At 40.2% G+C, this 27,929-nt stretch overlaps 1 protein-coding gene across 1 annotated transcript in view; it reads right to left on the bottom strand.

The window, feature by feature from the left end:
- The window catches only part of EGF (epidermal growth factor), a 61,950-nt gene that overhangs the window by 11,553 nt on the left and 22,468 nt on the right, over positions 1 to 27,929 (bottom strand). The window contains 15 exon segments of the mRNA XM_086612138.1: positions 1,177 to 1,327; positions 3,315 to 3,434; positions 5,932 to 6,057; positions 6,984 to 7,100; positions 7,752 to 7,901; positions 8,349 to 8,498; positions 9,247 to 9,414; positions 12,990 to 13,213; positions 14,931 to 15,035; positions 16,664 to 16,812; positions 18,507 to 18,643; positions 19,548 to 19,673; positions 20,578 to 20,700; positions 23,220 to 23,342; positions 24,491 to 24,616. Coding sequence (XP_086468264.1) covers positions 1,177 to 1,327; positions 3,315 to 3,434; positions 5,932 to 6,057; positions 6,984 to 7,100; positions 7,752 to 7,901; positions 8,349 to 8,498; positions 9,247 to 9,414; positions 12,990 to 13,213; positions 14,931 to 15,035; positions 16,664 to 16,812; positions 18,507 to 18,643; positions 19,548 to 19,673; positions 20,578 to 20,700; positions 23,220 to 23,342; positions 24,491 to 24,616 — 2,095 coding nt within the window.

Genomic DNA, 27,929 nt, shown 5'->3' on the forward strand with positions numbered 1-27,929 from the left:
TGTCTTTGCCCAAGGGCTTTGCTGAGCTTAGAAAATCCACAGCACAAAGTATCCATATGAGACACGATCTTTTCATATTCCTGCAGGTACAGAGGTCTGTAGACAGGAGACCACGCACATTTAAAAACAGTATTTGACGGTGCTGGCAGGAATAGCCTGGTACAGAGGTTCCTGCAGTGCAGTACCAGGAAGATCTGGAGGAACAGTGGGTCAAAGAAACCCTTCAGCACAAAGCTTGCTCTCCCCGCTCCAGGGTTACACCAGGGCCATTCAAGTTACTGAGACATAGAGGGAGATTTGCCTACTGTGGAACAGCATCCATCCCCTGCATGGGTCCTCACTTGCCAGGTGAGACCTCCGGAGGGAGGGTAGGCATTGGATTTGCCCCACTGTAAACACTGTTATGATTGTTTTTGAAGAAAGACATAACACAGATTCAAATATAATTAAGTTACACAGTTAAACTCCAGCACTAATGGTTTCGAAGAAATTATTACCTCATGGGACTAGGCTGTCACATCGATCAGGCCAAGGCTGACCTGGAAATAAGAGATCCTTTTTTGCTTTTATCAGTAACCACATTTGGGGAACCAGGAATTAGGCTTCACAAAAATATCAACAGGAGAAAGAAGTCTGTTTTGAGGTCTCATTTCTAGTCTGCCTGTTTTTAAGAGGAGCATCATGTACCCTTTCTGCCAGGGACCAAAACTCTTCAAACTGTAAGGGAAGACGCTGACACAAGACTTCTCTTCCTTGGTCCCAACCAGAGAAGACAAGACGGAGGTACCCTCTTCAATCCCAGTGACTGCTACACATGAACAGCAAGGCCATCAGGGAGGTACGAGTCAGCCCAGTATGTACAGGAGAGACAGCAAGCACCTATTTCATACCGCCATGAGTGCTAAGACATTTAACAACTTATCTCACATTCCTAAAACAAAGAATCGAGTGCTTAGGGAACAAATCCAATCCTGTTATTAATTGCAATGGGTGTGAATGAAGCGACCACTTACAGAAACCTACAGTGATCACTTACAGAAAAGGGCAGAGTCTAATGATAATTGCTAGTATGAGTGATGAACAGATAATTTATGGACAAACACTTCACTGTTTGCACTCAGCTGAGCCCTAAGGATACCATTCATCAGCACAGACAATACAAATTTCTGTACTTACTTGCAGGCATAGTCTTGTAGATCAGAAACATAATTGCACACTCCACCATGGAGGCAATATGACTCGTACGAAGGAGGGCATCCTACAGGATCACCTTGCACTGAGCGTGTAGAGTATTCATTGCTGGTAACAGTGGGGGACACAGTAGGTTCTGAAATGCAGGATTTCACAAGGACATCTCAAACTTTTGGCTGCATTGGCAACATAGTCTTTCAAAAGAGTTCCAGAAGTTCAAGATACGAAAGTAGGTAAAAAGCTTTAACTTTGACCAACTACTTGTGTTTTACCTATTTGCTTATGTTTCTTACCAAATTTATGCACACAGAACCTTAGACCAAAATACTAAATAAGCTTGATTCTAGATTTGCAATGAAGGACCCACAGAGGTTGGCTGCGTTCTGTCTATTTAGATGTGAGAGTACAGCTATGAAGAAAAACTGCACTGGCTCTCTAGTTACTTACACTTAAATGATTTTTGCAACTTACGCAGCTTTAGAGTGTGGTAAATCTCTACCATGCGTAAAGTACCAGAGTCAGATGTCCAGGCGAAGGGTGACTGTATTTCACGCACTTGGATCTCAGACTGAGAAGTTTTCAGATGCAACTTGTCGTTCGTATGCAGCTTATTTCTACTCTGCTGCCATTCCGTTGATTGCATCCGTGTGACGGTGCAGATCACATCTTTCATTGTTTCAAGGTTGCTCAGGTACAGATAACAGCATCACTGGGGAAGCAGGGGGCTCTATTGACCCAATTCTTCAAAACGTTCTGTAGCTTGCTCTGAATCACATACACTGTCACCTACATAGATGTCCAAAGTAGCTAGTTTTAAAGGTAGCTCTAACATCTCTGCACAGCATGACCTGCAGTGCAGACATGTCCTTACAGAAAAGGAGCGCTGTCTTGCCTGCTTTGATGCTACAGCAAATCTATAGGTCAGAACCAAACACCTACACGGCAAAGAATTTCCAGCAGTATGGCTTAGCACAAATGCACCTAACGGCTCTCATACATTTATGGGATCAGTTTTATGACTCTCATCACTTTTATTGCAACATGACCTTCAATGACATTTGCTTTTTGAAATCTCATTTGCAGGAGAACTGCCATGGCAAAGAGCCTGAATGGAAAGGGATGAGTGATTTTAGTGAACCCCAAGCGTGACTGCATTCTGCAAAGAAAATTTCAGCTTGCTAAAAGAGCTTCTTAGGCAAAGAACCAAAACAGCGTGTTAACACACACGAAGACACGTGATCAGATTTACAGCTGAGGGACCTAGAAGGCATTATTACCAAGTCATGCATCATTTAAAATCATCATTTTCTGAGTGACACCTGAAACTATTGAAAGTTTAAGAAACTAAAAAGGAGGAGGGGATCCAGATAGGTATTCTACTTTAAAACTTCATCATTTCCTTCTGTTTTTCTGCAGAAACAGATCTGTGACAATCACACAGTGTCTCTCCATCATCAGACAGTCACTTGAGCTGGAGTAAAATTCACCCTGATGAAGAGGGCTGACACAGAGTAAGATGATGAATCACTCAGCTCCACAAATTCAGAGAATGCTGCTGTCGCACTGAGGCACTGAAATGAGGGTCAGACAGTCACCAGTGCTGAATCTCCAACAGCTCCCTCTATTAAATTGGTAACCAGATTTTCTGAAGAGCTTCAGAGCCCTTTTGAAAAATTAGCCACTGGATCTGAAAGACTAGCTTATTCTGAAGAATTAAATCAGTCTTAAATTATGTGCCGTTCTTACACTAACCTTCTGCAGAGGGAAAGAAGGCACAGAGAGCTTGAAAAATGACACAGACTGAAATTACCTCAAAAAATGTTACCTCCAAGAAGCATTTACTTCTGCTGTAGATTGTAAAGGCCATTAGGTAGATGTGTCATTACATTTAGACTGTAAAAATTAGCATTGAACCTTAATGTAGGCATTTCCAAACTAAACTTGGATCTGGTCTCCTTAGCCCACCTCAAAACAGCCTCCTAAAGCAATGCTAAATGAATCCATGAGCTGCCCAGTATGTCACTGTACAGGGTTTCCTTTATTTCTGGGTATAAAAAATTATCCAAGAGCACAGTTCTTAGTTGAGGGCCACTTCATTTTAATTGCTGACTCCATTTACTCACTGCAACCGATGGCAGTTCCAGAAGCATCATCAGCACACGAGCAAGTGAAGTTTCCTTCTGTATTTGTGCAGGTTGTGTTCTCTCCACAGGTGTGGGACCCCGTCTTGCACTCATCAATATCTGTCACCCAAACAGTCTGCAGTTAGAAGAATGAAATGCCTCAGAGCATCCGTTAAAAGGACAGCAGTTGCAGCATTGCAGTCTCCTGACAGAGAGGTAAAACACCAAAGACCTTTCCTCTGCAAATATGCCTTCATGGAAAACGTAATGGAAGAGGAACCAGCATACTTTCTGTGCCAAATAATCACTGCCTGCCCAGCCTCTCAGAGCATGCTACGCTGCTGCAGAAGCTTTCATGGGGAGAAGGAAGGAAAGACTTCCCCATGAACTGTAACGAGTACAGTAGGGTTGAAGAGAAGACTTATTTGTCCCAGATATATTGTCCTGGCATTGCTAGTCAGAGCTTGCATTGTGGATGCGTACTAGAGCACTGTCAGTTGGCATTCTTGCATTAAGACAGTAGAAGGGCAGAGGAATTGTCCACTCCAGTATCACCAACCTGGTCCGGCCTAGACAAAAAGGTTAGACAGAAGGAAAGGGTCCGGAAACCTACAGATTTATCCACTTTGTGTAAACACTTAAACTAAAAGAGCCTCTGAATTATTACGAAGAGGCTCCATGATTACAACAAAGTTTTCAGTCTGAGAGCCTGTGTTAGACTCATACCTACCTCTCACCCACATCCTGCTGCACACCCTCACCATGCCTCCACACCTTCACCATGCCTCCACATCTTCTCTAGCACAGCCCATTCTGGCACCTCCTCCAAGTCTGGCACTCACCCTCCAGGCTGGTGCCTGCATGGTGCTGAGTGCCTAAACAACCCCCCCTCAGAGGTGGGATCTTTGAAAGGGTTCACATACCAGAGTTTGGGAGACTCTGATTCATTTTATGAACTGTCAGCAGAATATGAGTACCAGATCTACTTTGGGGAAACAAAATCACAGATCTACCATCCCAATTTGTGCGAAATTATTCCTTAAACCAGTGAGACTGTTTCTAAAGTAAAATTAACAGGATCTGTCCCAAAACAGTATAGAAAATTCAGAGCACTGTGGAAACAAAAAAACCACAGGAGCAAAATTTTTGCAGTGTAGTCCAAGAAAAGTGCTTTCAACAACACAACATGAACTCATCTTGTACTACCTCTGGATGTACTGACACATTTCTGGACACTGTACACGCTTGCAGGTGTCTAAAACTGAAGTACAAAATCACTTACTTAGCAGTTTCTGGGTTTTTTTAGTACATTTCAAGTCATCAAACACAAAATTACTTTCAATTCTGTTTACATCTTAAGAACATGTATGATTCTATAACATTGCATCATTTATAGAATGCTGTGACAATGTATCTTACCATCTTCTGGACTTGAAGACTTCAGGAAGATAACGGACTGTCTTTCATTAATAGTGATAGGCACCACAGTCATTCTAACTGAACAACTATACCACAGACAGTGAGAGTTCAGGGCTGCCAGGAGACATGCCTTTTAGGTGGTACTGGGAGAGCAAGAGGAGCTTCTCACTTCTGTCTGCACTTCCAAGCATCATCAAAGCTCTGGATCTCTGACCACTGTAGACAGAATGCCTTCTTGAACCTCCTGCCTCTGATACTTTCTACACTCTGCCCATAATAATGACGTTGTTCATAGAATCATAGAATCATAGAATCATAGAATGGTTAGGGCTGGAAGGGACCTTCAAAGGTCATCTAGTCCAACCCCCCTGCAAGGAACAGGGACCCCCCTGCAAGGAACAGGGATAATAATTCATAATTCATAATTGAATTGGGTCAAATTTAATAGGCTTTGAATTTGGCTATAAAGGAGAAAGGAGAAAGAAAAGGACAAAAGAGAAGCCAGGACTCTCGCAAAGCTCTTAACAAACTGTGTGCTAGTCAAATACTAGGGGGAAAAAGCTTCCTGTTCCTTCATATTTACTGCTAAAATGGATTAAAAAATTAAGAAATGTAGGGAATGAACTAAAGACCTGATGTTAGAGCCAGATGGGAAAATCAGTCATTCTGATTATTAACAAGGCTCTAAATGTACTCAAGTTGTCAGTGTCAACACCTTGAACCTCATGCCTATTAAACAGACCCGGAATTATTTGACGAGTATTATGACACACTCAATACCTGCTTTCTTTTATATTCATGGCAACGATTTCCAATAAAGCTCTACTGCTTCACCTCCACTTCCCTCCTCCCCTTCACTCACCCTCTCTCTCCTGCTGTAGCTACTAAAAAGAGTGCAAACACTGAGAGGAGGTATCCACTGACAATTATAGGCTTTGCATATTGATCAGTTCCTGAGGTTGCCACACTTCAAACACGAAGGAAAGAATCAAGAAAGAAAAAATGATAAATGTCAACTGTCTGGGGTAGTCACTGTTAGGATCCATGCCCCTACCACATTTTTCAAAAACAACCGGAACAGCTCATTTGACAGCTTCACATCTTGATGTAAGGCTAGCCAGATTCATAAGACACGTCTCTTGCTCATTCATCTTGCCCCAGCCTTCCAGACCCAAAACAGCCTCACACATGCCCGTACCGTAGCAATGGACTCCATCTCCAGTGTAGCCCTCCAGGCATTTACAGACATAGCCTCCCTCCGTATTGATACAGCTTGACACGTTTCGATTACAGTGGTCCATGTTTACAGCACACTCATCAACATCTGTGAGATCAAACAAGGAGACAGAACACACAGGTCATGAAACTATCAGGTAAACTGATAAAAACAAACGTCTACATCATGAATCTCCCTCAGACTATGCTGTCACTTGTCATTCGGGCACCTGAAGCAAATGAGAATTGAAGGGCTTTGTGGTCTTTTCCTGGTATGAAATTTGATGGGAATGTTCTAAAGAGCCTAAGACAGTCAACCAGCTCCTTTCAACTGGAGATCTAGAGGTTCCACAAATACCACTTGCTTCAAAAAAAAATCTGTTTGGAAGGACTGATCCAATTCAAAACTAGCCTTACATTCCTAAACTCTACTCAGAGAGAAACTTTATTTCGAGAAAGAACACATAAACTTAAAAAAATGTATCATGCCTTCTAATGCCTTCCTGTCATGGTCTTTAAGAGAGAACAAAGTGCTTCCATTTACATTGCATGCAAGTCCAAAAACTTAAAGACCACTCTGAGCAATCTATTGTCTGATTGTTCAAGTCTCTCTAGTGCTAGAAAGAAATGGGAGCAGTACTTTTATATAAATGTTATATCAGGAATACTAATTTTTAAGAGATTCCTTAATACATGCTTCTAAATTATATATCAACTGTCATGTCTATGGATTGAGTTTTTATAATTAGGCAATATTTATAAATAAGTACATTATGCTTTTATTCCTATTATCCTGGTTATTGCTTGTTAATATTAATAGGATTAACACTCATGACTCAGGGGAAAGTAAAGCATGTGATAATTAGCCATTTCATCTTGCATGCTCTCTGCTCATCATCCCCTTCAAAACAAACAAGATCATTGACCTTTCTGTGTGGTTCGTGCAGCAGAGCTGCCCATGTGAAAAAAGATAGATTTTCTCCCTCTCCCGCAATCTACAATTCTCCAGAAGGTTATATTCATGTCTTTTATTACCATAGCATGATTTCCCTTTCCTGGTAAATCCTTTCAAACACTGACACATAGCACCATCTTCCAGCAAAACACACTGTGCATTGACATCACATTCTAATGCAGTGCAGTCATCTTGATCTATAGCATAAATAAAAACAAAGAAAAAAACCACTAGATACATTTGGACAGATCAAAGGACGTACTGTATAGAAAAAAACAACAACTGACAATCAATTTAAAAACTAACAAGAAAATCAGAACATACAGTCGAAGTTTGAAACACAGCTCTCCAGGGTTAATGATGACAAGCCAATACAATCATTAGAGCTGCTGTCTTTGTCTGGATGGAGTCGAAGTGCCATTTAGTATCAGGATTTCTGAATATTGTATAGAAAAACTCCTGTACAATTTAATGATCTAGTGTCATTGAACATTTGTAGAATTCAATGGTTTTACAGCAATTTTATTCATATGAATTTAATATACTTTTAAAATCTAAGGGAGAGACTTTCACGGGTATTCCAAATTAGAAATGTTTGTTATCTAGACCTGGATAATATCACCAAGTTTTGTTGACACAGCGAAGGAACGTGAAGAGAAACAAACAAAAAAGTGGTCCTACCTGGCATAATTGCATAGACCCGATTTTTTGTAAGAAGATTAAGAGCATAAATGCCACCAGTCTTGGCACTGAGCCTTTATTCCTTTAAGGCCTATGATTACTTTCTGTTCCATAAACCTGTTCAGAGTCTCACAGTAAACAGAAGGAAAACAATCATCAGACTCTACCTGATACCATGATTTCAGCCATCAACAAAATGCTGGTTTTCTGCTTTCCCCCGCTGTCCATATCCTTGAATATTCCATTGCTTTTTGTGCTCTGGAGCAAGGTCTCTGGTGTTGGCATGGGCACTACCTCCTTGTGTGCAAAGTCACTTACTGAAAAAGACAAGAAAAAAGTGACACAGATTATTTAGATCTACGGAACTAACTTTCTGATTTTCTATCACTTGCCTATTTTCCAATAATCATGGTGATTTTCTCTTAAAATAAACATCGGTATCCTTCCAGACTATCCTGTTTCTGGCCTCAAATTATTCCTAAAACCACTCACTGGAGGGTTTTCTCAATACAAAAGACAAGGAATGCAACTCATTGCTCACAATACTTGTCAGTGCCGTACGCATCTCTCTTACTGCTAATAAGCCAAGGGGAAAATTACAATGGTCAGACAACATGTTATTGTCCCAGGACAACATCCCAGTGTTTTCATTCTTCAGAGAATCCATCATTCATTATGTAGAGCAAGGTGAATATTTTCCGGTGCTGTCTGTCAGGATCCTCAAGGGTTTGGGGAGGGTCTTTTTTGGAACCGGAGGATTGTACCTGCTGATGTGTTGGAAGCATCCAGTGCACGACAGGTTTTTCCATCTTGAGTTTTCCCAAATCCTGGATGGCACATGCAATAGGCAACTCCAAAATTGTTTTCACACATGTGATCACAGCCTCCATTCTCATAAAGGCAAGGATTTGCCCCTAATGCAGAAAAACAGGCAACTTAACAAGCTGCTTATTCAGTCAACATCTCCTTTTAGCTGTGCAGAGCTGAAGCAGTTGGAAAAAGAATAAGGACTGACAAAAACTAGAACTCTTTTTTTTTTTTTTTTTTAAATTAAAACCAGATGCATATAGTAAAGCATAGATATTATCACCTAGCTTCTGGCAGGAAAGCAGATTCACATACTCTTTATCTAATAAATATATGGCTTTTTTATTTTTCCTCTTATTATCTCTCCTTTAATATTTAGAGTCCTAACATTCCCTGAAAGAACGTTACAAGGTCATAGGGAACCTGTAATTACCTTCTCTCAATCCTGGTCTATTGAATTACTTTTTTTTCTGCTTACAGGGAGATTGTTCCCAACAGAAAATCAAATTATTTGATCCAAAACTAATAAATCTTACAAAATCTTTCTCCACGTCATTTGTTATTATTTGTGCCTGTGAGGGGTACTAATAAACTAGGATAAATAGGAATTAGAAGACTGTGGTAGCCTCGTGGCAATTGATCAGCATCTATTCTTGGGCATGATACAAAATCTGTTAGCATTCCTGGGACACATGCCCAGATGATGCTTTCAATAAATGCCAGTCTGACTGTGCAAGGCCTTGTAAAGAGCCTATTTCTGAGAAGATAATCCTCTCCCCAAGGACATCTATTCTACTGATATCAGTGAACACGAGGAGGCTGGAAGGGAATGACTGCTTAATTTTTGCAGTATACCTGGTTTCGCCAAAGGATGAACTACAACCATTGATGAGGGTCTCAGCATGCTGCCTCGAAGACGTACCCTGTTTTGGCCGGTCTTCTTGTCCACCCTCATTAGTGATGGCCTAGCCCAGTCGGAAAACCAAAGGTGATCCTCAAACACTGCTACATCGAAAGGGTGGCCTACAAAGAAATCAGATTTCTCATTTCCACATCTGTAGAACATAAACAAGAAACCATGTAAACAAAAGCAGTATCTGCATACAGGTCTACTGCTAACACAGTGGCATAGCCATAGCTACTTCTCTACTTCAATGTCTCATGGGGAGGAATAAGTGCCCATGAATGATGGACCGCGGGGACATCTTACTTGTGCACTTAGCAGAGGAGGCTATGACACTTGCCTGGTTCAGTACAGTCTCTATACTGCTGGTGACCTCCAACCAAATCAAGTTCACAAGATGCTTTTACCTCAGACATCATCATTTCTTGAAGCAGAATTGGGACCAGTTTTTCAGAAGTGGAGTGCCTCCCTCCTCTGCCAGAAAGTGGCTCAGTATAGAGCTGCTGAGGTACACAGCTCCTTTTGCAGTCTTCATGCAACAGGGAGGAGAGGAGTTCATGGTATGTGTCATCCTGCATAAGTGTACCAGCACGGGTCAGCTTGGGAGCTACAGACACTAGAGGTACTGACTCATGGTAGGACCCCAAAGCCAATGTGTGGTGTCTGCAAGAGCCAAAAGTACATACAAGTGTAACAGAGTGGTCCACATGTACACTTAAACATGTGCAGACATTCACTAGCCAATTCATCACAGTGCAAAACTGAAGAGGGGAACTAATTTTCCTCACTTCAGCCAACCAGTAGCAGTAGTCTGGGACTAGGTAGTCACTGTCTGTTAGTCAGCTAACTAACAGTAACAACTAACGGAAACCACAGGATGCAATAGATCACCCAGGTCGCTTCCTCTCTTTTCACTGATTACAACAGGAACTTAGACACCAGCTTAGACCAGGCACCTAACGCTTACATGACTAAAAGTAGGTGAGAGAAATCGTACCTCAAGATCAGAGTACACAAATTTTTCCTTGGTAGCACATTGTCTGCACTAGGAGAACTCAGATTCCTAGTTTGACTGCCAGAGAGAAGGTCACTAGTTCAGAATCCAAAGGACACTTTCATATATAAGGCCAGAAATACTTATAAATATCAAGGTCTTTGCAAAATTATTCTGTCTCTTTATAATATCTCTGTCATGATAGAAAATTGTCGTAAATCCATATGGGACTATAAATTCTGTCTATACATTTGGAAATCTCCTGCTTTCAAGATAGCCTTTGGGCAAGCTTTTTGCAATGGAAGATGCGAACACATACTGTTCTTCCATGGATTTCCACCTGGTTTCAGAGCGGGTGCTTCCTGCTTCTTGAAGCAGGTTTGCTCTGTCTTGGTCCTTACTCACAGTGTGAATATGTACCACGCTTCGTATCACTCCAGTCTGAGCTCCTCTGAAAGGTGTGTTTTGTAAGCATGTGATTTTATGATCTGTGTTTTTGCTTTCTGATGTAGATCTCAACTAGGTGATGTTTAATGTCAGTAATTGGGATCCCAAAAGGCATCAGTTTAAAACATAAAAAATAAATAAAAAAAAAAAAAATCAAAGCCAAGCCAACAAAACAACAGATAAATGGGAACCTTGGAGAAGGAGTATGTGTTGGTATATCTTAAATACACATCACAAGTAAACTGGAAAAAAAACCCACTCCTACATAAGAAAAATCCTAAAACAGTGCTCTAAAGTGTTAAATTGAAGAACATATTGTCATTGTATTAGCACTTCTCTACCTCCACTGAACCATGCTTAACCGCTGGGCGTGGTTCTAAGTTTTAATTTCCATGAAATTTGAGCAACTAGCCCAAGACCTACATACTGCCCTCATCCAAACATTTACTCACAATTTTAGGAGCTATAGCTTGCACTATCAACAAACAACACCCCACTTTGACCAGCAATTCCTTAACATTTTAACTTATAAATACATTAAGGATTAAAACCAGAAGTATAGTCTGATCAATGGAGGTAGCAGGAACAGAAGAATGAATAATCACATGAACCCTTTCCACCACAGTGCAATCTCAACCCATTACATAAACAAAAGGAATCGTTGTGTCGTTCACTGCCTTGGGCAGGTGCTTACAGGCTGGTTTCCTTACAGCTGAAAAAGCCTTGGCAGAAGAGCAGAACTCACTTTAGCTATTTTGCATGCAGCTATACTGAATGAATTCTCAGTACAAAGGCACTAGAGGGAGCTACTGTAATAAAAATTCATGTTACAGCAGAACGCCTAAGAGATGCCACCTTCACGTCCTCCAGCGCACAGCTGTCTGAGAACAGAAGCAGAATTCTGGTCTCACTAAGGTCTACCTCCTTTCCCAGACCCGGTGTTTTTCCAGTGTTGTAGCTCTCCTTCTCTGTTTTCTCCCTGTAAGACACTGTCTCCTTCCTTGTGGAGAAACAAAGTGAAACTTTCAACAGGCTTCAAGGTCCTCCTTTGCAGGTCAGTTGTGAGGTGGAGCGTACAGCAGAATATGCACAGCAGGGGAAAAGACGGGAATGCTGGGAAGTCACTTTGCTCAGGGCTTTTGATATCTTAGGAACTGGAGAACACTGCTCCCTCCAAGACCTCGCTCTGCTCACCTTCAAACAAGTGGGAGGGCATCTGCTTTAGGAGATGAACACAAGCCTTCCCTAGAGCACAGACTGGAACAGCAGCTGCTAAACAGAGTAACTGCAAACTCTTTACCCATGGCAGTCATGGTATCTAGCCAAGAGTCCTCATTCTGCCCATGTTTTGTGTGCACACTTACAAAGTGGTCCCCAGAGAGACATCATGCACAAAGGGAATTGTCCTCTTCAGAAATTAATTTGCCATGTACAAGATTCTTAAACACGTGGTTTACTTTAGATGTGGCACAACTATCAGTTCTTCATTGCTAATACTTCTGTTCTCTTGCTCCAGAACAACACAGTTATGTGTCAAACAATAGAAATTTCAGCCATAACAACTACCAGCATATTGCATAAATCATTTTTCCATTCAGTGTCTACTGTGCATTTAGAATTATTCCAGTGTTCAACACTGTGCAGATGCAGGTTCTTTGCTCAAGGACCTTAATGGCCAAGATGAATTCTCTTGAGCTTACACCAACATAACCCACTGATGTAATAGAATGAATCATAGAATCATAGAATGGTTAGGGTTGGAAGGGACCTCAAAGATCATCTAGTTCCAACCCCCCTGCCGTGGGCAGGGAAACCCTCCACTATACCAGGTTGCCCAAAGCCTCATCCAACCTGGCCTTGAACACTTCCAGGGACGGGGCATCTACAACTTCTCTGGGCAAAATAAACACAGCAAAACCTAAATTACACTAAGCAGCCATGCATGGAACAAGCAAACCGTATTTTTAACTTTTTCCTTCTTTTCATTTTCCTGTGAAGACAGAGAAGTTCTCTGTACAATGCAAAGTGACTGATTAGTAAAAGCAGAGTGTTAGAAAGGTGTTCATTTGCTAAAATGAATAAATAAAAGTCAACTGGGTAAAAGAAGGAAGAATTAATTGATGCCATTAACCTCAACAGAGAGTTGCGTGGGATATAAAGTGCAGCAGCTGGCTGGTAATTCACATGCACGTACGCAGATACGCATGCACACTGACAAGCAGCAGTAGGTGATTTTCAACCCCAAAGCCTCACCTACATCATTCTGTGCAAGAATTCGACGACCAGAACCGTCCAGGTTTGCGCTCTCGATCACCGACTGCTTAGCATCACACCAGTACACCTTGTTGGCTAAGTAGTCGAGAGCTATTCCACTGGGCCACACCAGACCTGCACTGGCTATAACCCGGCGATCGATGCCTTCTAATGAAGAGCTGTCAATCCGGGGATTGACCCCCATGTCAGTCCAGAATAATCTCCTTCGGAAAACAAAAGGCATACAGGAAGTCAGTAGGTAAATGTTTGTCCTCCTCTCCATCAAGTTCTTTCAAAGCAGAAAGATCAGATCGGAGCAATACAGTCCTGAGGCACATGAGAAAAAGTGCACACTTCAAACAAATATATTGGCTGCTGATCTTTTCACGCTCGCCATAAGACTCCAGGTGATTACACTGGGATTTATGCAGAATCCTCACTCTGTTCATTGGCACAAAACCTTTGAAAAATAACTCCTCCCGCCTATGCCAACTGCAATGCTTCAAATCTGCTTTTTGTGGTTTCCACGTGACTGATGATAGACAACAGAAGATGATACATTAGCCAGCCTCTTGTCTAAACAAGGGCATAACAATGCACAAATGGAACCAAAATTATCCACCACCCATGGAAGGCAAGCAATAGTCCTCAGGTGATTTTGTTTTTAAAAGCAAATCAGTATCAGCCCCAGTCTTTTTTCATCTTTTCATAAAATCATGATTCTCAGGGTCTCTCTCTAGAGTTCTGAGTGTTACTCACTGAGTGCTTACTGTTTTTCAAAGAACAGACAGCACAAGATGGCCACTTAAAATGGAGCTAGCCAAACCCACAAATTACGTCTGAAGTTTGGGCTCCAGTCTTCCCAGGCACCAGTTGCTTTTTTCAGGTTTACTGAGATTACTGACAGATTCACTTAGCTTTATTTACATGAGCAGTTTTGCTGTAGCCAATGCAGGGCTCAGCATTCTCAATAGTCTTAACTGTGTTTCAGATCTCTCTTTAATACTGACTTTGCAACTACTGACTTTGCAATTATGGACATTGCTATAATGTCTGTTCCTCCTTTCACCATTAACTTTCTAATAAGGTAGGTTTTAGTCATGTTTCCTCCTCTCTTTCTTCTTGCAGTCCATGCCTCTACCAATAATTGTAATAAAAAATCTCACTGAAGCTACCTGTTCTTAAAAGTTATCCTGCAAAATGTCTCTATCATGTTCAACCTCTACCAAAAGATCCTTTCAGATCTTTTACATACAGAGTGAAGACAACAAAACACCTTCCCCAACTCAGCTTCATTAATCAGTACTGAGTTACAGCAGAGTAGGAGCATCAGAAAAAACCCAACCCAAACCCAACGGATTTAAAGCCATCCTTCTACAGGCATATTGACTGAAATCCACGAGGCTTTGCCATTGATTCAAATGGCCAGAATTTCATCAATACTTTAAACATTCAAAACTCTTTTGATCATCTCAGCACTAGATAAGAAGATATAAGGTGCAGTTAAATCAATGCATCTCAATAACGGTAGATTTAGTCCAGAAACCGAAACATGGCAAAAAAAAATACTTTGCAAGCACCATTGGCTAAAAGCAACTGCCTTTTCACACTAGTAGATATGGAAACATCAAAGTTTGCAGTGTAGTTCTTATGACTGTCAGGGCAACTTCAGTCACTTCTGCTTTTCTTTAGTTTAAACTACATACAATACCTTTAATACTTCCGGTATTTTTTTAAAATCTATACAAGAAATGAACACATCTCAACTCACAAAAGAAACCCAGCAATAAAACATTGGAATTCACACAACTCTGCAAGGCAACCACTATCCTAACATGAGACTGCTGCACTTTTTGACTACCAAAAAGGAAAGGTTGGCACATTCATTTTTCAAAAGCCTCCCCAAGTATTACACAATTAACAAGGCTTATCACTCCTTACTTAGCAAATGGGTGAATGGCAATCCCTCGGGGCTGGGAAATATCCTCCCAGATGATCATTTTTCTTTGCATTCCATTCAGATTGCTCCTTTCGATTTGTGCCTTCCTGCAACACACACGGCACTGTTAGGTCCTCCCTGCTATCTTTTTAATTACCTTCTCAGGAAGAATGTACTAAGTTTTTGCATTGCTTTAGTTTAGCACAGAAGTGTAATAAATAACTTTATAATGACAGGAAATAATCCTGCTGATGTGGGATGTCTAGTTGTTTTATCAACAAGTAATTCATGTTACAGCCTCATTATCTGGTGCAGGGCATGATGATAAAATACCTGCTGCTCTGCAGGAGACATGAAGTTCTCCTTTTCTGGGCAAATAATTAGTTGGAAGTATGATCACTAATAGATGAATGTTAGCTTTAAAGGGAGTGAGGAGGAAAATAAGCTCCTAACTGAATAGCATTATCAAATGTATAGAGCATTTTTTAAAAGTAGTACTTTTATACAGCATTTTTCATCCAGAAATCACCAAGCAATTTACATATTATATCTATTTTACAGGAAAGAGTGAAGCTAAAGTCCTTATGATCACTCCGAAAATCTATGGCAGAGTCAATTATAGAATCTACTTCGCCAGTCTCCTAGTCCAATTGTTTTCCAGAAAATTGTACTTATTGCTACAAACATCACCTTGCCAAATATCAGCCCCTATCTGAAAACAAGCCTGTAGCCTTCCTTCCATGCCTACCTGAACCTGCAAAGAAAGGGCACGTAAAGATGGAGGGAGAAATATATTTGTGCAAACGTGGAATATGAACAGTAAATGCAGTGAGTGAGAAGGAAGTGGCAGATACAAATTCACAGCTTCACCCTTGAGCCCTGTCAGAGAGACGAGCACCACAATTTCCCATTTCACAAAAAATACTGTCATATTTCTGCAGGGGCACAATCATGTAGACAAGATTGTACCTAATAGCAAGGAAGTGGACTAGCAGTGTATTTAAAATGGAGAAGGAGGGTGATCTGTACGTTCAAAACCGTTTTTAATTGACTGATGAATTATGGGTCACACTGAAACATCATGACTGCTCTTCAAGGAGTCTTCATTATGTGTTCTGATCTGACAATGCCTTTTCACCAAAGGTCAATTTTGTTTCTCTCTGCAGGTAGGGTTAGGTATCAGCTGAAATGTGAAGTCATATAGTTTGCCTGTGGCCATTCCTCTTTTATCAGAGATAATTGACAAAGACTCTTCATTAGCTTAAAAGGGCATGATTCTAGCCGTCAACAATGCTGACTTCTGTCCAAGATGTACTAGGTGCAGTAGTACTCATTATTTTTATATATATATATATATATAAAGATATACCTATATATATATACACACATGCATGTATATAAATATGTTTGTATGCATATATATATATTCACACTTGCATGTGCACATACAGATATGTATACATGAGTACATGCTTTAGATTCCTTGCAACTGTGTCCAAACCCTTGCTTCTTGGAAAGACAAAGATAAAAATACAATAGCAGACTCAAAGTGATCTTCCAGCATTTCAGTTTTAAAGAACGTTCCAACTGTATATACTTGAGATTACAACTACCCAATCAGAATGTCAAGCGTTACTGGATTTAGAGTGATATCGCAGCTATTTCTGTATCACCAGTCATTTATTCCAAATATTTTACGGCATGCTTCAACATAAATGCACCGTGGAGCATGTACCCTCTGTCTGTCCAATACAATTTACGGTTAATCCAGTCCACAGCAAGGCCTTCGGGTGTATCTATAGCTTCATGAATAACTTTTTCACGATTTGAGCCATCCAGATTAGTTCGTTCTATCCATTTCAAGGCAGTGTGGGCAAAGTAAATCTGTGAAGAAATAACAGATGAGGTGTTATTAGTTCCCATCTCACTTTCTACTCCATTTCCCTTGTCTAATAGCTCCACTTCTAAAATAACTTCATCATCTTGAAAGTTCCCTGAACTGCTTATTCATGAAAAGCTGCACAGGTAACCTATGATCCCTGATCAAATAAAAAGGCACTTATCCTTCAATCAGGACGACTTCTACAGGCAGCTTGTGCTTAGCTGTAAATCCTGGTTGCCCTATATACAGTCCTCTGAATATCCTGTGGTTTTGTTTCAGCGAGCAGCTACCTCACTTGAAGCAGAGCTGAGGAAGCAAAAGTAGGAGCAGGCAAAAAGCAGCATTTTATTATTTCAATGGCTGCCCATTTTAAAACAGAGAGAGTGGGGAGAAGAGAGTAGTCGTGTATGCGTGCCAAGGAGCTGGGAAAGGAAAAGGAGTTCTATAATTTGCTTCTATTTTTTTAACTCTTTCAGCCTGCACATATCTTGACTTTTTACCAGGTGTCTATTCTGTAAGGCTCTAGCATTTCCAGAAGACATTTCTCAGTTTTGGGTCAAAATGAAAGTTCTCTGATAGTGGGAAAACTAGGTTGTGTTTTCCAAGGATGAGGAAAAAAAATTATCTTTTATTTGAGATCCAGAAGGAGCTAAACACATTACAGAAAAATGATGTATGAAGCAATACCGAGGCTTTCTCTGCACGTGGTAGCAACAAAACAAGTAACTTTGTTATGATGCTAACCACGAGGCCCAACAACGCAGGAGGGAGGCCACTGGTGTTAAACTCACTAGTTCAATTACCGTGAGGGCACAGAGCGATGCTGAGCAATGTTCCAGCAGTGCCTGGAATGATCCTCCTGTTACCTCCTCTGGTAACGTTCGCATATTTTTTAGCTGTGTCTGTCCAGGCCTTGAGATGTTTCCAGCAACTTAACTGAGCTCCTCACCAGCTTTCGCTGCACCATCCTATATCTTTTTATAACACTTTTACAGTGTAAATAAGTCTCATCACGGGAAAAAATAACTATGTGCCACAGAAGGCTTAGCAAAGCACAGCTGAACTCCTGTTCTTCCCAACTCTGCAGGCAAGGAGTAGGGCACTGGGATGCAGCCACACACACAAACAGCTCTTTGTGCAGAGAAGACTCTTGTTTGCAACAGTAATATCTTGTAATACGAGCAATATGTTTCACAAAAGCAATAAACCTAGCAGGTTTTTTCAATTGTGTCAGGATACAGGAAGTAGTTCTTGTTAAGTTTACTCCTACATTTAGTAGGGATTGTGGGATGTAGCTGTACAGACAAAAAAGATGTTGTTGCTCCTACAGCTAGCCAGTGAAAAAAAGCCCACAATATATTTGCAGAACACAGCACTGAAATCTTAAGGGAGAAAACTATCAGTCATATAAAAATTCTCTGAAATTGAAATCATGCCTGAAGTGAATTTAGAAAACCAAATTCTGTATGAATTAGCTATGTCAATGTATAAAGCACACTCGATCAGCAAGTAAAGCATGAAACTCCTCAACTAGTGTTTGGCATCCTGTACCAGTTGTGCTCCTGGACAGGCAATAGGACAGCGAGCAGCACAACGTCTAATCTGGATCACTGACAGCAGAAAGGTTAAGGCACATGAAAGCCCAATCCATTTGTCCTTGTGACACTTCAAAATCCTCTCATTTTTAATGCCTTACCTTATTTTCCACCGGGTCAGAGTCCAGAGCTAAGACTATTCCCATCTGCCAGTCAAGTAAACTTGCATAATCTGTTCCATCAAAACCGATCTGGCGGATATCTTGGCCATTTGCAAATAACAAAAATGGCTTAGGACCTGTGGATGAAAATTTGCACGTATGTCAACTCCACTAGGTTCAAGACAAGGAACAGAAGCACAGAGAAATGAAGGCCCTTGTCCTATGTTCCACTTGCTCACAAATCAAAGATAAACGTGAATACAGGTTTTCAGCATCAGTGCCTTGCCCAAGATCAGTCTCAAAATTTGGGATAAAGGCAGTCACTAGCCTCACTGTATTTCACAGTGACTTCGCCTCAAGACAATCTTCCCCCTGCGTTTCACAGCATTACCATAAATGTCAGAACACTTGACTTTTGCACGAGAAGCCTTTCACAGTAAAAGTAAGAAAAATGCTGTCCTCCATAAAATAAAGCTTTTCCCTTATTCTTGAAAGAAATTACAAACTTTTTTCCTCCTCTCTGTCATGCAATTGCATATACCTTGCTGCTCACCAGGGTCTGCCCTTTTCTCAGAAGAAACAGAAGGGTCTGGAATCCAAACATCACATCAAATACCTGGGCTTCCTGGGGCCAGTGGGGGAGAAATATCCTTGTAGGGAGAGTCCTTCAACAGACTGCCCTGCCCTGTTCTTCAAATGTAGACACCTCAACCCCAGTTCTGTAACACACCCACGTTTATATGAAGGCAGAAAAACCTGAATACTGTAGATAGACCTCCACAGTACAAGAGCCCAGAGTGAGATGCAGAAGTTGAATAATAGACTGAATTTTCTATGAGGGAGACTGAACCATATACAGGTGCTTGTTCCGGTATATTTCCAAAATAGGTTATTTTTCCAAACAACTAATACTTCCCAAGTTTCGCACAGTAACCTAAAACCAGTGCAAAAATGGATCCCAGTTATGCAATCCACTTTAAAGGACTCTAAAATGTTTTTGCTTTTATTGGCAGAAATATGCAGGCGTACCGAGATACTGACCTATAGCAGTGCAGTGCTTTCTGTCCCGCTGAAGCTTATATCCGGGAAAACAAGCACACTCCCAGGAGGACGGGCTTAAAGAAGAACATATCTGACTACAGCCACCGTTATCTGGAGATGTGCAACCTTAAACAGAGCATATGAAAAACTTAACTTCGCCATTCCAAGACAAAAATACAACAAAATCAGAGGTATAAAGCAAGAGAACGATTCACTCTGCTTAAGATTTCTACAGTGCAAAGCATCTCAGTGACTGATAGGTTTACTGAAAGGCCTCCTGCTGAAATCAGAAGTCTAGTGAAGTGAAGGCAAATTAGTAGTAACTTATTCCAGAGTTTTTCCTGAAAATTTGCAGCACAAGATGGGTGGGTGTGAGTGCGATGGCGGGGCCGGAATATATGAAGAGGGCTTCCGTGAGTTCATTATTTCAGAGAACTTTTTCTCCCATGCAATCTCATTCCGTCTACAATAAAGTAACAAATTTTATCAGACTTTACATTCCATGAAAAGAAACAGAAAATTAATGCCATTCTATCCCCAAGAACTTAATCAGGCTATGATGGTGAATTGATACTTTCTAATACAACAAACCAAGATTTCATACAAAAAGAAATTATTCTTTCTTCTTGAGGCTGTATAACAGTTCTGAACCTGGGTTGTACGATGTTAATAAAGTCATCTTCAGATTTCATCCAAGCCCATAATTTTGTACTTATATTTCCCCTCAAATATAAGTTTTAGATACCTCCTGAAACAAACATCTGGGAGATGCCTTGATCTGTGCTGAAAAAAAAAAAAAATTTGGCCTGTAAACTTTGGATGTTGCTGCTAAGAAACATCTATTAAAAAGTGAAGATGAACATTGCTTGTCTCAGCACTCAAAGCACCTGACATTCCATTGCCTCCTATCTGGTACAATCATTTACACCTGTGCAAAACAAGTGTGAAATGCCATCATTCACTTCGGGGTTTCAGTGCCAAGAACAAAGACAGTTTGGCAGTCACTACAGCTAGAAAAAATGTTGCTTACCCGTGCATGCTTTGCCATCCAGTTTGAGTACAGATCCTTCAGGACAAAAGCAAACAGGCCCTTTAGATGTTTGAAGGCAACCATAGCTACATTCGGTGTCGTTACTTGTACAGGAAATTAGCTCTACAGTAATTTAAAGAGGAAAAAAAAATCTTATATAATGATAAAAATTTTTACTAAGCCCCCCAAAAGAGATGTTAACACTTTCTTAAATAGCAAAAGAAAAAGAAAGAATTTTTTTTTTTTTTTTTTTAAGAAAAGCGTGATGCTGAGAGTACAACACTTCTGTGGTCTTTCTGGGATTTTTTCCAAAATATTTCTTTTTTCACCCTCTCCTAATTATGGCAAAGGAGAAAGCCAAAATTGCTCAATCCTGAAGCCATTATACTGATTACCTTTAAATTTTCCAAAATTGTATGAAGACATGTTATCAAAATAAAAATAATTCAGAAAACTTTCTTTTTTAAATTTCATCAAAAATAGATAAGGTTTTGAAAACTGCAAGGAAGCTATACTGAAAGAACAAATATAAAACACAAAAACAATGAGAAAAAACTGCTTTCCTAATTCTCCAAGAGTAACAGATCTAGAATCAATGAAAACAGGAGATGAACCTCCCAGAAATAAAGCTATGTTTCTTAGTGGCAATTTTTGAAGCTGTAGGGGCAAAACTATCTGAGGACCTGGCAATAATTTTCCTTTACTTTCCACTGTAATTGTTGGAGAGCCAACATTTTTTTGAGTATTTCTTTAATGCAATATCACAGGATATTCTCCTTCCACCTTCTGTGTTGCAGTGCTGCATCTCTTTATGCCAATTCCAGTGCCATATGGCAATACCCGCTGGAAGACTGGAACTAATGCAAGTTTCCCACAGCTGCTTCTTTGAATCAGCTGCATACACTGGCTTAAACGGTGCGTAGCAGTTGCAAATATTGCTTCTCCAGGGCAACTGCACTCTGTACTGGATTGTTCTAACCCCTTAAGCACAGTGAGGAGGGTCAAGAAACTGATCTTGGGTTTCTTTCTGGCTAGAGCTTGTGGCTTTAGATGAAGAGCTTCATACAGGACTTGGAGGACAAAGCATCAAAACATCTGGTCTGCATGTGGACTTCTCACCTGGCATCCCTCTCTCAAGTTGCGTAGATGGTGACATTATCTGCTTTGTGCTGCAGCAGTTAAGGAGTTACACTGTCCATGCTACATCCCTAGCCTGTGTTAGAAAAACATTATTTTCTACCTAATTTGAGCCACCCAAAATGTAGGCATATAGTTCAAGCCAGTCATCTGGAGTAGAACTGTTGCACAGTATCTAAGTGGTTTTTTGCATGCAAAAGGATGTCCCACCTCCCAATAGCCTCTGGCTGCAGGTCTCCCACAGGTTTTCTCTCACATCTGTCTGCCTTCTGCAGCTGTCACACACATCCCGAATCCCCAAGTTTGGGTCACTGAATTCTACTCCTGGCTCCCTCTTAATAGAGAGGCAGAAGTGATTCTTGGAGATCTAAAATAGACAGACTGACTGCTAGAATCTGTTAGACTGAGAGAGTCTGTTAGACTCTGCTGCTCTCTAGTAGTGATGTTTAATACACCTTGGTCCTGATCCTGCCACGATCCAGACTGAACTCAATGGTGTGCACTGGCACTTCTACTTGGTGCATATACCTATGTTTCATTTCCATGGAAATAATGTAGAAGGACCCTTTGCTTACATCTAAGTTTTGCTTCATTATAAAATAGAAAAGTGGCTGAGAATATCCCAAGACCTCAAAACTTAGATGCATTTCAACTTTCATGATCTAAACTTACTTCAGAAAGGCTTAATTCATTTTTAGGCTGAATATGCACACTGCTGCATAAAGGGAGAGCAAAAACTTTCACCTCTGACTGTTACGACTAAAGTATGGTCCTTGAAGCATACTAACGGACAGATCTTTGTTTTTTCCCTGCAATTCTCTGTGTTCTCTGCATTTAGTTTATTCACATTTATTCAGCTTCACAGACCTTCCTAGTTTACATACCTACATTATAGAGATAAGTTCTCTCAGGCATACTTCTTATATCCAATTTAACTGATAAAAGAAAAAAAACCAAACAACCCACAAGTGCAGCAGTCCTCCAGAAAAAAGAAACAAATTTATGAGTACTTTCTTGTGTCTTACTCATTGTGAACAGATGCACATGCATTTAATGTCATTAATTTTGTGCACATTACCAGTGCTATCAACCCTGATCTGAAAAGAAAAAAGATGATGCTGTAAGCTGCTCGTTCAGAGACTGTGTGAATTGTTACGCAGGTTAGACAGTAAGCCAAATTCAGAGACCACATTTAAAAAGATGTATCTGCCTATCCCCCTGGAATGTGCCACAGAGCCTAACCTGAGCAAAGAGGTCTCTCTAGCGACCTGACTCTGTTATTTTTCTTGCTCCTGAAGAGGCTCACACTTGATTACTCACGTGTAACTTACACTTCTTTAAACATGACACCTGAATTTGGTTCACTCAGTTTAAGCTGATCCTACTTATGTAATAAGGGATTGGAAGCGAGCAATGCAACACACAAAACTTCCAGAGATTCCAGTGCTAAATAAGGACTCTCTCTGATATCATACTGGAGGCGTTTCTGTATGACTGCTACTTACCATGGCATGTTTTCCTATCGGGCAGCAGAACAAAGCCTCTCGGGCAGGTGCAGTAATAGGAACCAGGGATGTTCACACAGCCCAAAGTACAGCCGTGATTCCAGAAGCCACACTCATTGATATCTGCCAAAAGAAGCACTTGCTGTGTCAGAATAACGTCATCAACTAGAGTCAGTGACTTAGATTAATGAAACTAACAGTACTCAAGAAGTGCTTCTTTTTCACATTCATTTTATAAATATATGTTGGTGCTAATAAATGATAAAAAAGCAAGTTTGCAGACCTTATTCAAATAAGCTTTGAAGACCTTCTAGCAAAACCTACTCAGGGTACATGTGTCCAGCATAGGTGTCTAGAGGACATTCAAAAGTATGCCTTCCTGTGCAGATTCCAGCGCCAGTGTGCACCAAAAAAATTTACATTTGACACTTTCTTCAGAGGAAAACTCTTTTTAAAAATTTGGCTCAAAACACAGAAGTAGGTTAAAGTTGAAATTCAGAAAGTAGTCCTGGTGAATTTCCTGAGAACTGGATGCCTGCTTATCAGGCAGGTCTGCAAATCCTGTAAGCTAGGAATTCTGGTGTCTTTATGTCTTTTCAGATCTGGTCATGTAGTGAAAAAGATGCTTCAAAAAGTGATATGTTTATTATTAATAGTAATGTCAGATTTTAATTAAAACAATCCAGATTAAAATATTTAGAAGCATATTAAGAACTCCTGTCTTTTTGAAAGTGGGACTTAGATGGCCATCTTGTTGAAGGATTTTTCAATGTTTCACCTTTGGTGATATATCTGGTTTAATTTTTATTTAAAAATTAGATAAGCGCCCATAAGCATGTCTACTTATCTGAAGCTCCTTTAACTACTCAAGCGCTAAAACCAAAATTTCTTGCAAGAATAGCATTTGTGACACTTTCATAGGTCTTCTTTTAGACTATTTCAGAACCTGGAAGGACACAAAACTGAAATGGCACAACTGGAATTTTTAAGATCTAGAGTGTTTTTTCATACTCAAGATATGAGTAAAGTAAAAGAACAGAAAATTTTTTTCATCTGTTGAGCATTGTGACAGGCTGCCCAGGGAAGTGATTGAGTCACCATCCCTGGAGGTGTTTCAAAGACATGTAGATGTGGTGCTTAGGGACACGGGTTAGTGGTGGAAATAGCAGTGTTAGCTTAACAGTTGGACTGATGATCTTCAAAGTCTCTTCCAACCTAAACAATGCTATGAATCTATGACAGAAAAAGCTGACAGGAGATACTGGTATTACCTTCACAAAACTGTTTATTTTGACTTAAAATAAAGCCACTAGAACATTTACACCGATGAGTTCTTGAGTCTGGCCTGCAGATTCTTCTTCTGCACTTTTCTTTGTTCAAATCACAGGTTTCTTTTTCTGGAAGAAGAAACACAGTGTAAATGTAATGGAGTTCTTACCATATCGAACTTCAAGGAGAAAATGTTTTGAGCAAAGATGCTCAGTGATGTATCTTCTCAACAGCTACTTCCTCAACCCAAGGAATCTCTTATTAACAGAAAATAACATATTATTTTCTATTGGTAAAATCAGGCCAAAAAGTTGCTATAAAATTGAAAGTACTCAGAAGACTAAGAGGAGGTCTGTGGGAATGATCATTTCTAGTTCTGTGTCAGCACAAGCAGATCTAGAAAGAGACTGAAGTAGGGGATGGTTTGGTTTGGGTGCGTGCCTACGGCAACTCTGAAAAAGAAAACCCTGCGCAGCAGGCTTTGTATGCCACCAGTCCTGCATGGTATTATTTGTTACCAGGCTCTATAAAACCCTCAGAAAGAAGAGTGCAACAGAGAGCAAGCACGCACACAAAAAGAGAGAGAAGAGAGATTTTAAAAGAAAGCGAGCATACAAAGACTGGAAATTATTAGAGAAAGCAGTGCTCAAGTCTCACATTATTTAACAAAAAAACAGCTGGACATATCATAACGACCCTATGTTTCATTTGGACAAAAAGTATTACCACAGTCTAGAGAGGCTTTGTACTGGAGTGAATCCTGGTTTCTGACTGAAAATACAGGCATTACAAATCTTGAACTCAGGTTTAAAACTCAGAATGTTTCTGATGTCCAACAAGATATGCTCAAAGTTTCTTCAAAGAAAGGAGAAGAAAGTACCCAAGATCCTCAGAAGCCTTCATACTTGTCCTGCGTCACAGAAAAAGGCAAATAGGTCTTCAAGCATCTTTCTTCACGGGAAGGATTTGCAGAGCCTTGAGTCTGTGCTCAGCTATCTTGTAGAGCTGATGCTCTCGCAGATATGCAACAGTCACGGTTTTATTTTTGTCTCCCAAACTATTATTTTTGTTTTAATCTTCCTAATCTTCTTCTGGAGTTGCTTGCCCCTTTCCCAAGCTAAGAATAGCTGAACTCTGCTCCTGAATGTGGGTATGCAGCCACCCACACACAACACTGCCTTCGCCCTGTGCTGTGTAACGTGTAAAAAATCATGGGTTCATACAGGTAAAGAAATGTGTACGTGAACAATTCTCTTGTGCTATTTCTAATTCACCCTCTAAATTCCAAGACATGGAAAGCACCATAATATTTAAGTTCTACGTTCAGCCTTCTGCTAGCCACAAAAGAGAAGATGCTGGCCATTTGATAGCATGACAGATCACATCTACAAAAGACTGAAATAATTTCCCAGATTTCAAGATTTCATCTTGGCCGAAACCATCAACATTGCACTTATTTGCACCAAACTGATTATGGTCTTCTCTATCAAAAGTTGTATCACTAAATGAGAAATGGTGAATGGATGACTAGATGGATATTATCTATGTTATTAAGCAGTTTGAGAAAATCTCTCTTTTGAGAGATTTGAATTTTACGCAGTTTTAGCTGAGCCCCTCTTTTTGTAGAGCTCATTTTGAATTGGACCCTTAATCTTTGTCCCTACTGCAACTGAATCAGGAACATACAGTAGTGGAGTGTCTAATCTTCAAACACAGAACTCATTAGAATGACAAAAGTACAAGTACATGCAATCACAAAACAGTACAAAACAGAAACAAGACCACATTCAAGGCTGCATCTTACGCTTATCACTGATGCTGTTTATTTGCCCCTTGCTTATATCATTACTGTTCTAATGAGACCTAGGACATCCAGGAATTATGGAAGAAATAACAGAAGAATAATTTTGGCATCTGAGCAATCTGAATAAGATATTCTTTTTTAACTGAATAATTATTAAAACTGGATATTGCCGAATCAATATGTACAAAAATAACCACATTTCAAAACTTAAAGTGAATAGTGACTAAATTATGAATCATAAAGTTTTTAAGATAATCTTTTCTGGAAGAACAACCACTATGAACTGCACTTTCTCATTTGTTTGAGTTTTTCCCCCCCTACCATCACATCTCTTATATGAAAATGGGTGTGCTCAGATAATAGCCTGCTGCTGGTATGTTACTCTGGAAAGAGACACAACATAATTCCTCAAAAAAAATAACCCGAGTGTACTGAATATCATTAATCTGTCAGAGAAGATACTTTAAAAAAATTCCAGAGGTAGTCTTTGAGATTTTAAGGTAATTAAGATATTTTATGAGCCATTAATAAAAGTGTGAAGAACATTCCATCAGGCATTTATAAATACACATACTGTCATCAAATCTAGGATTAGCTGTCAAAGAAAGTTGAGGTAAATTAGAGGCCATCTTCCAGATACTGCCGTACTAAATTTGGTGTGTGGGGTTTAAGCAAACCTGTAGTTGAATTAGTGCTTTTCTCTATATTTATGGTCCAAGACCCATCCAGGAAAGTATTTTGAAAGAGAAAGGGAAGAGAGGACATGAGGAATTGAAGTAGTAAAGTAAATAATCCAAATTCCAGTAAAAAATCAAATCACGTCAGTTGAGTGCTTCTTGTCAGTTCCCTTTTCACATCTGAAAGAACTCACTTGCTATCTGTTTTAAAGACGGCCTGATAATTCACAGCTGACACTACATTGCAACATACACTTTCTTAGCTTATACAGAGCATCCAATTAGTCTAGGTATGCTTTTATCTCAAGGTTTCGCTGCTGTAAGATGAGCTATAAATCTCATTTGTACTCCAGGCTCATTAGTCCTCCTTTCATCCCAGTTCTTGCACTGGATAAGCCAAGCAACATACATGCAAAGTCCAAAAGGTTCATCTGGATTGAGCCTGTTAAGCTTCTTTCTACTCCATCACTTCCCAGACATCTTTACAAGAAGGTATTTGGAATTAAAAAAAAAAAAAAAAGCTTACTGCTGATAACACTTACTGTCATACAAAAATTTAATAAACCTGTTGGAAATATAGAGGTATATACTGCAAGGCACTTTAAACCTCTGGTAGTTTATTTATTAATAAAGGTGGGAAAATCGTCTTTCCAGTGGAAAGAGAAACACTGAAAACCAGCATGTTCTGGTGGAAAAAGTGGTGTTAATCTTCTGAGAAAAAAATAAAAGCTAAAAAGCCAGCAATGTGCGCTTGCAGCCCAGAAAGCCAACCGTATCCCCGGCTGCATCCAAAGAAGCGTGGCCAGCAGGTCGAAGGAGGTGATTCTGCCCCTCTACTCTGCTCTTGTGAGACCCCACCTGGAATACTGAGTTCAGCTCTGGAGTCCCCAACATAAGAAGGACATGGAGCTGTTGAAGCAGGTCCAGAGGAGGGCCATGGAGATGATCCAAGGGCTGGGG

This window comes from Tauraco erythrolophus, chromosome 5, assembly GCF_009769465.1.
Source record: "Tauraco erythrolophus isolate bTauEry1 chromosome 5, bTauEry1.pri, whole genome shotgun sequence".
In the NCBI taxonomy this organism is placed as follows: domain Eukaryota; kingdom Metazoa; phylum Chordata; class Aves; order Musophagiformes; family Musophagidae; genus Tauraco; species Tauraco erythrolophus.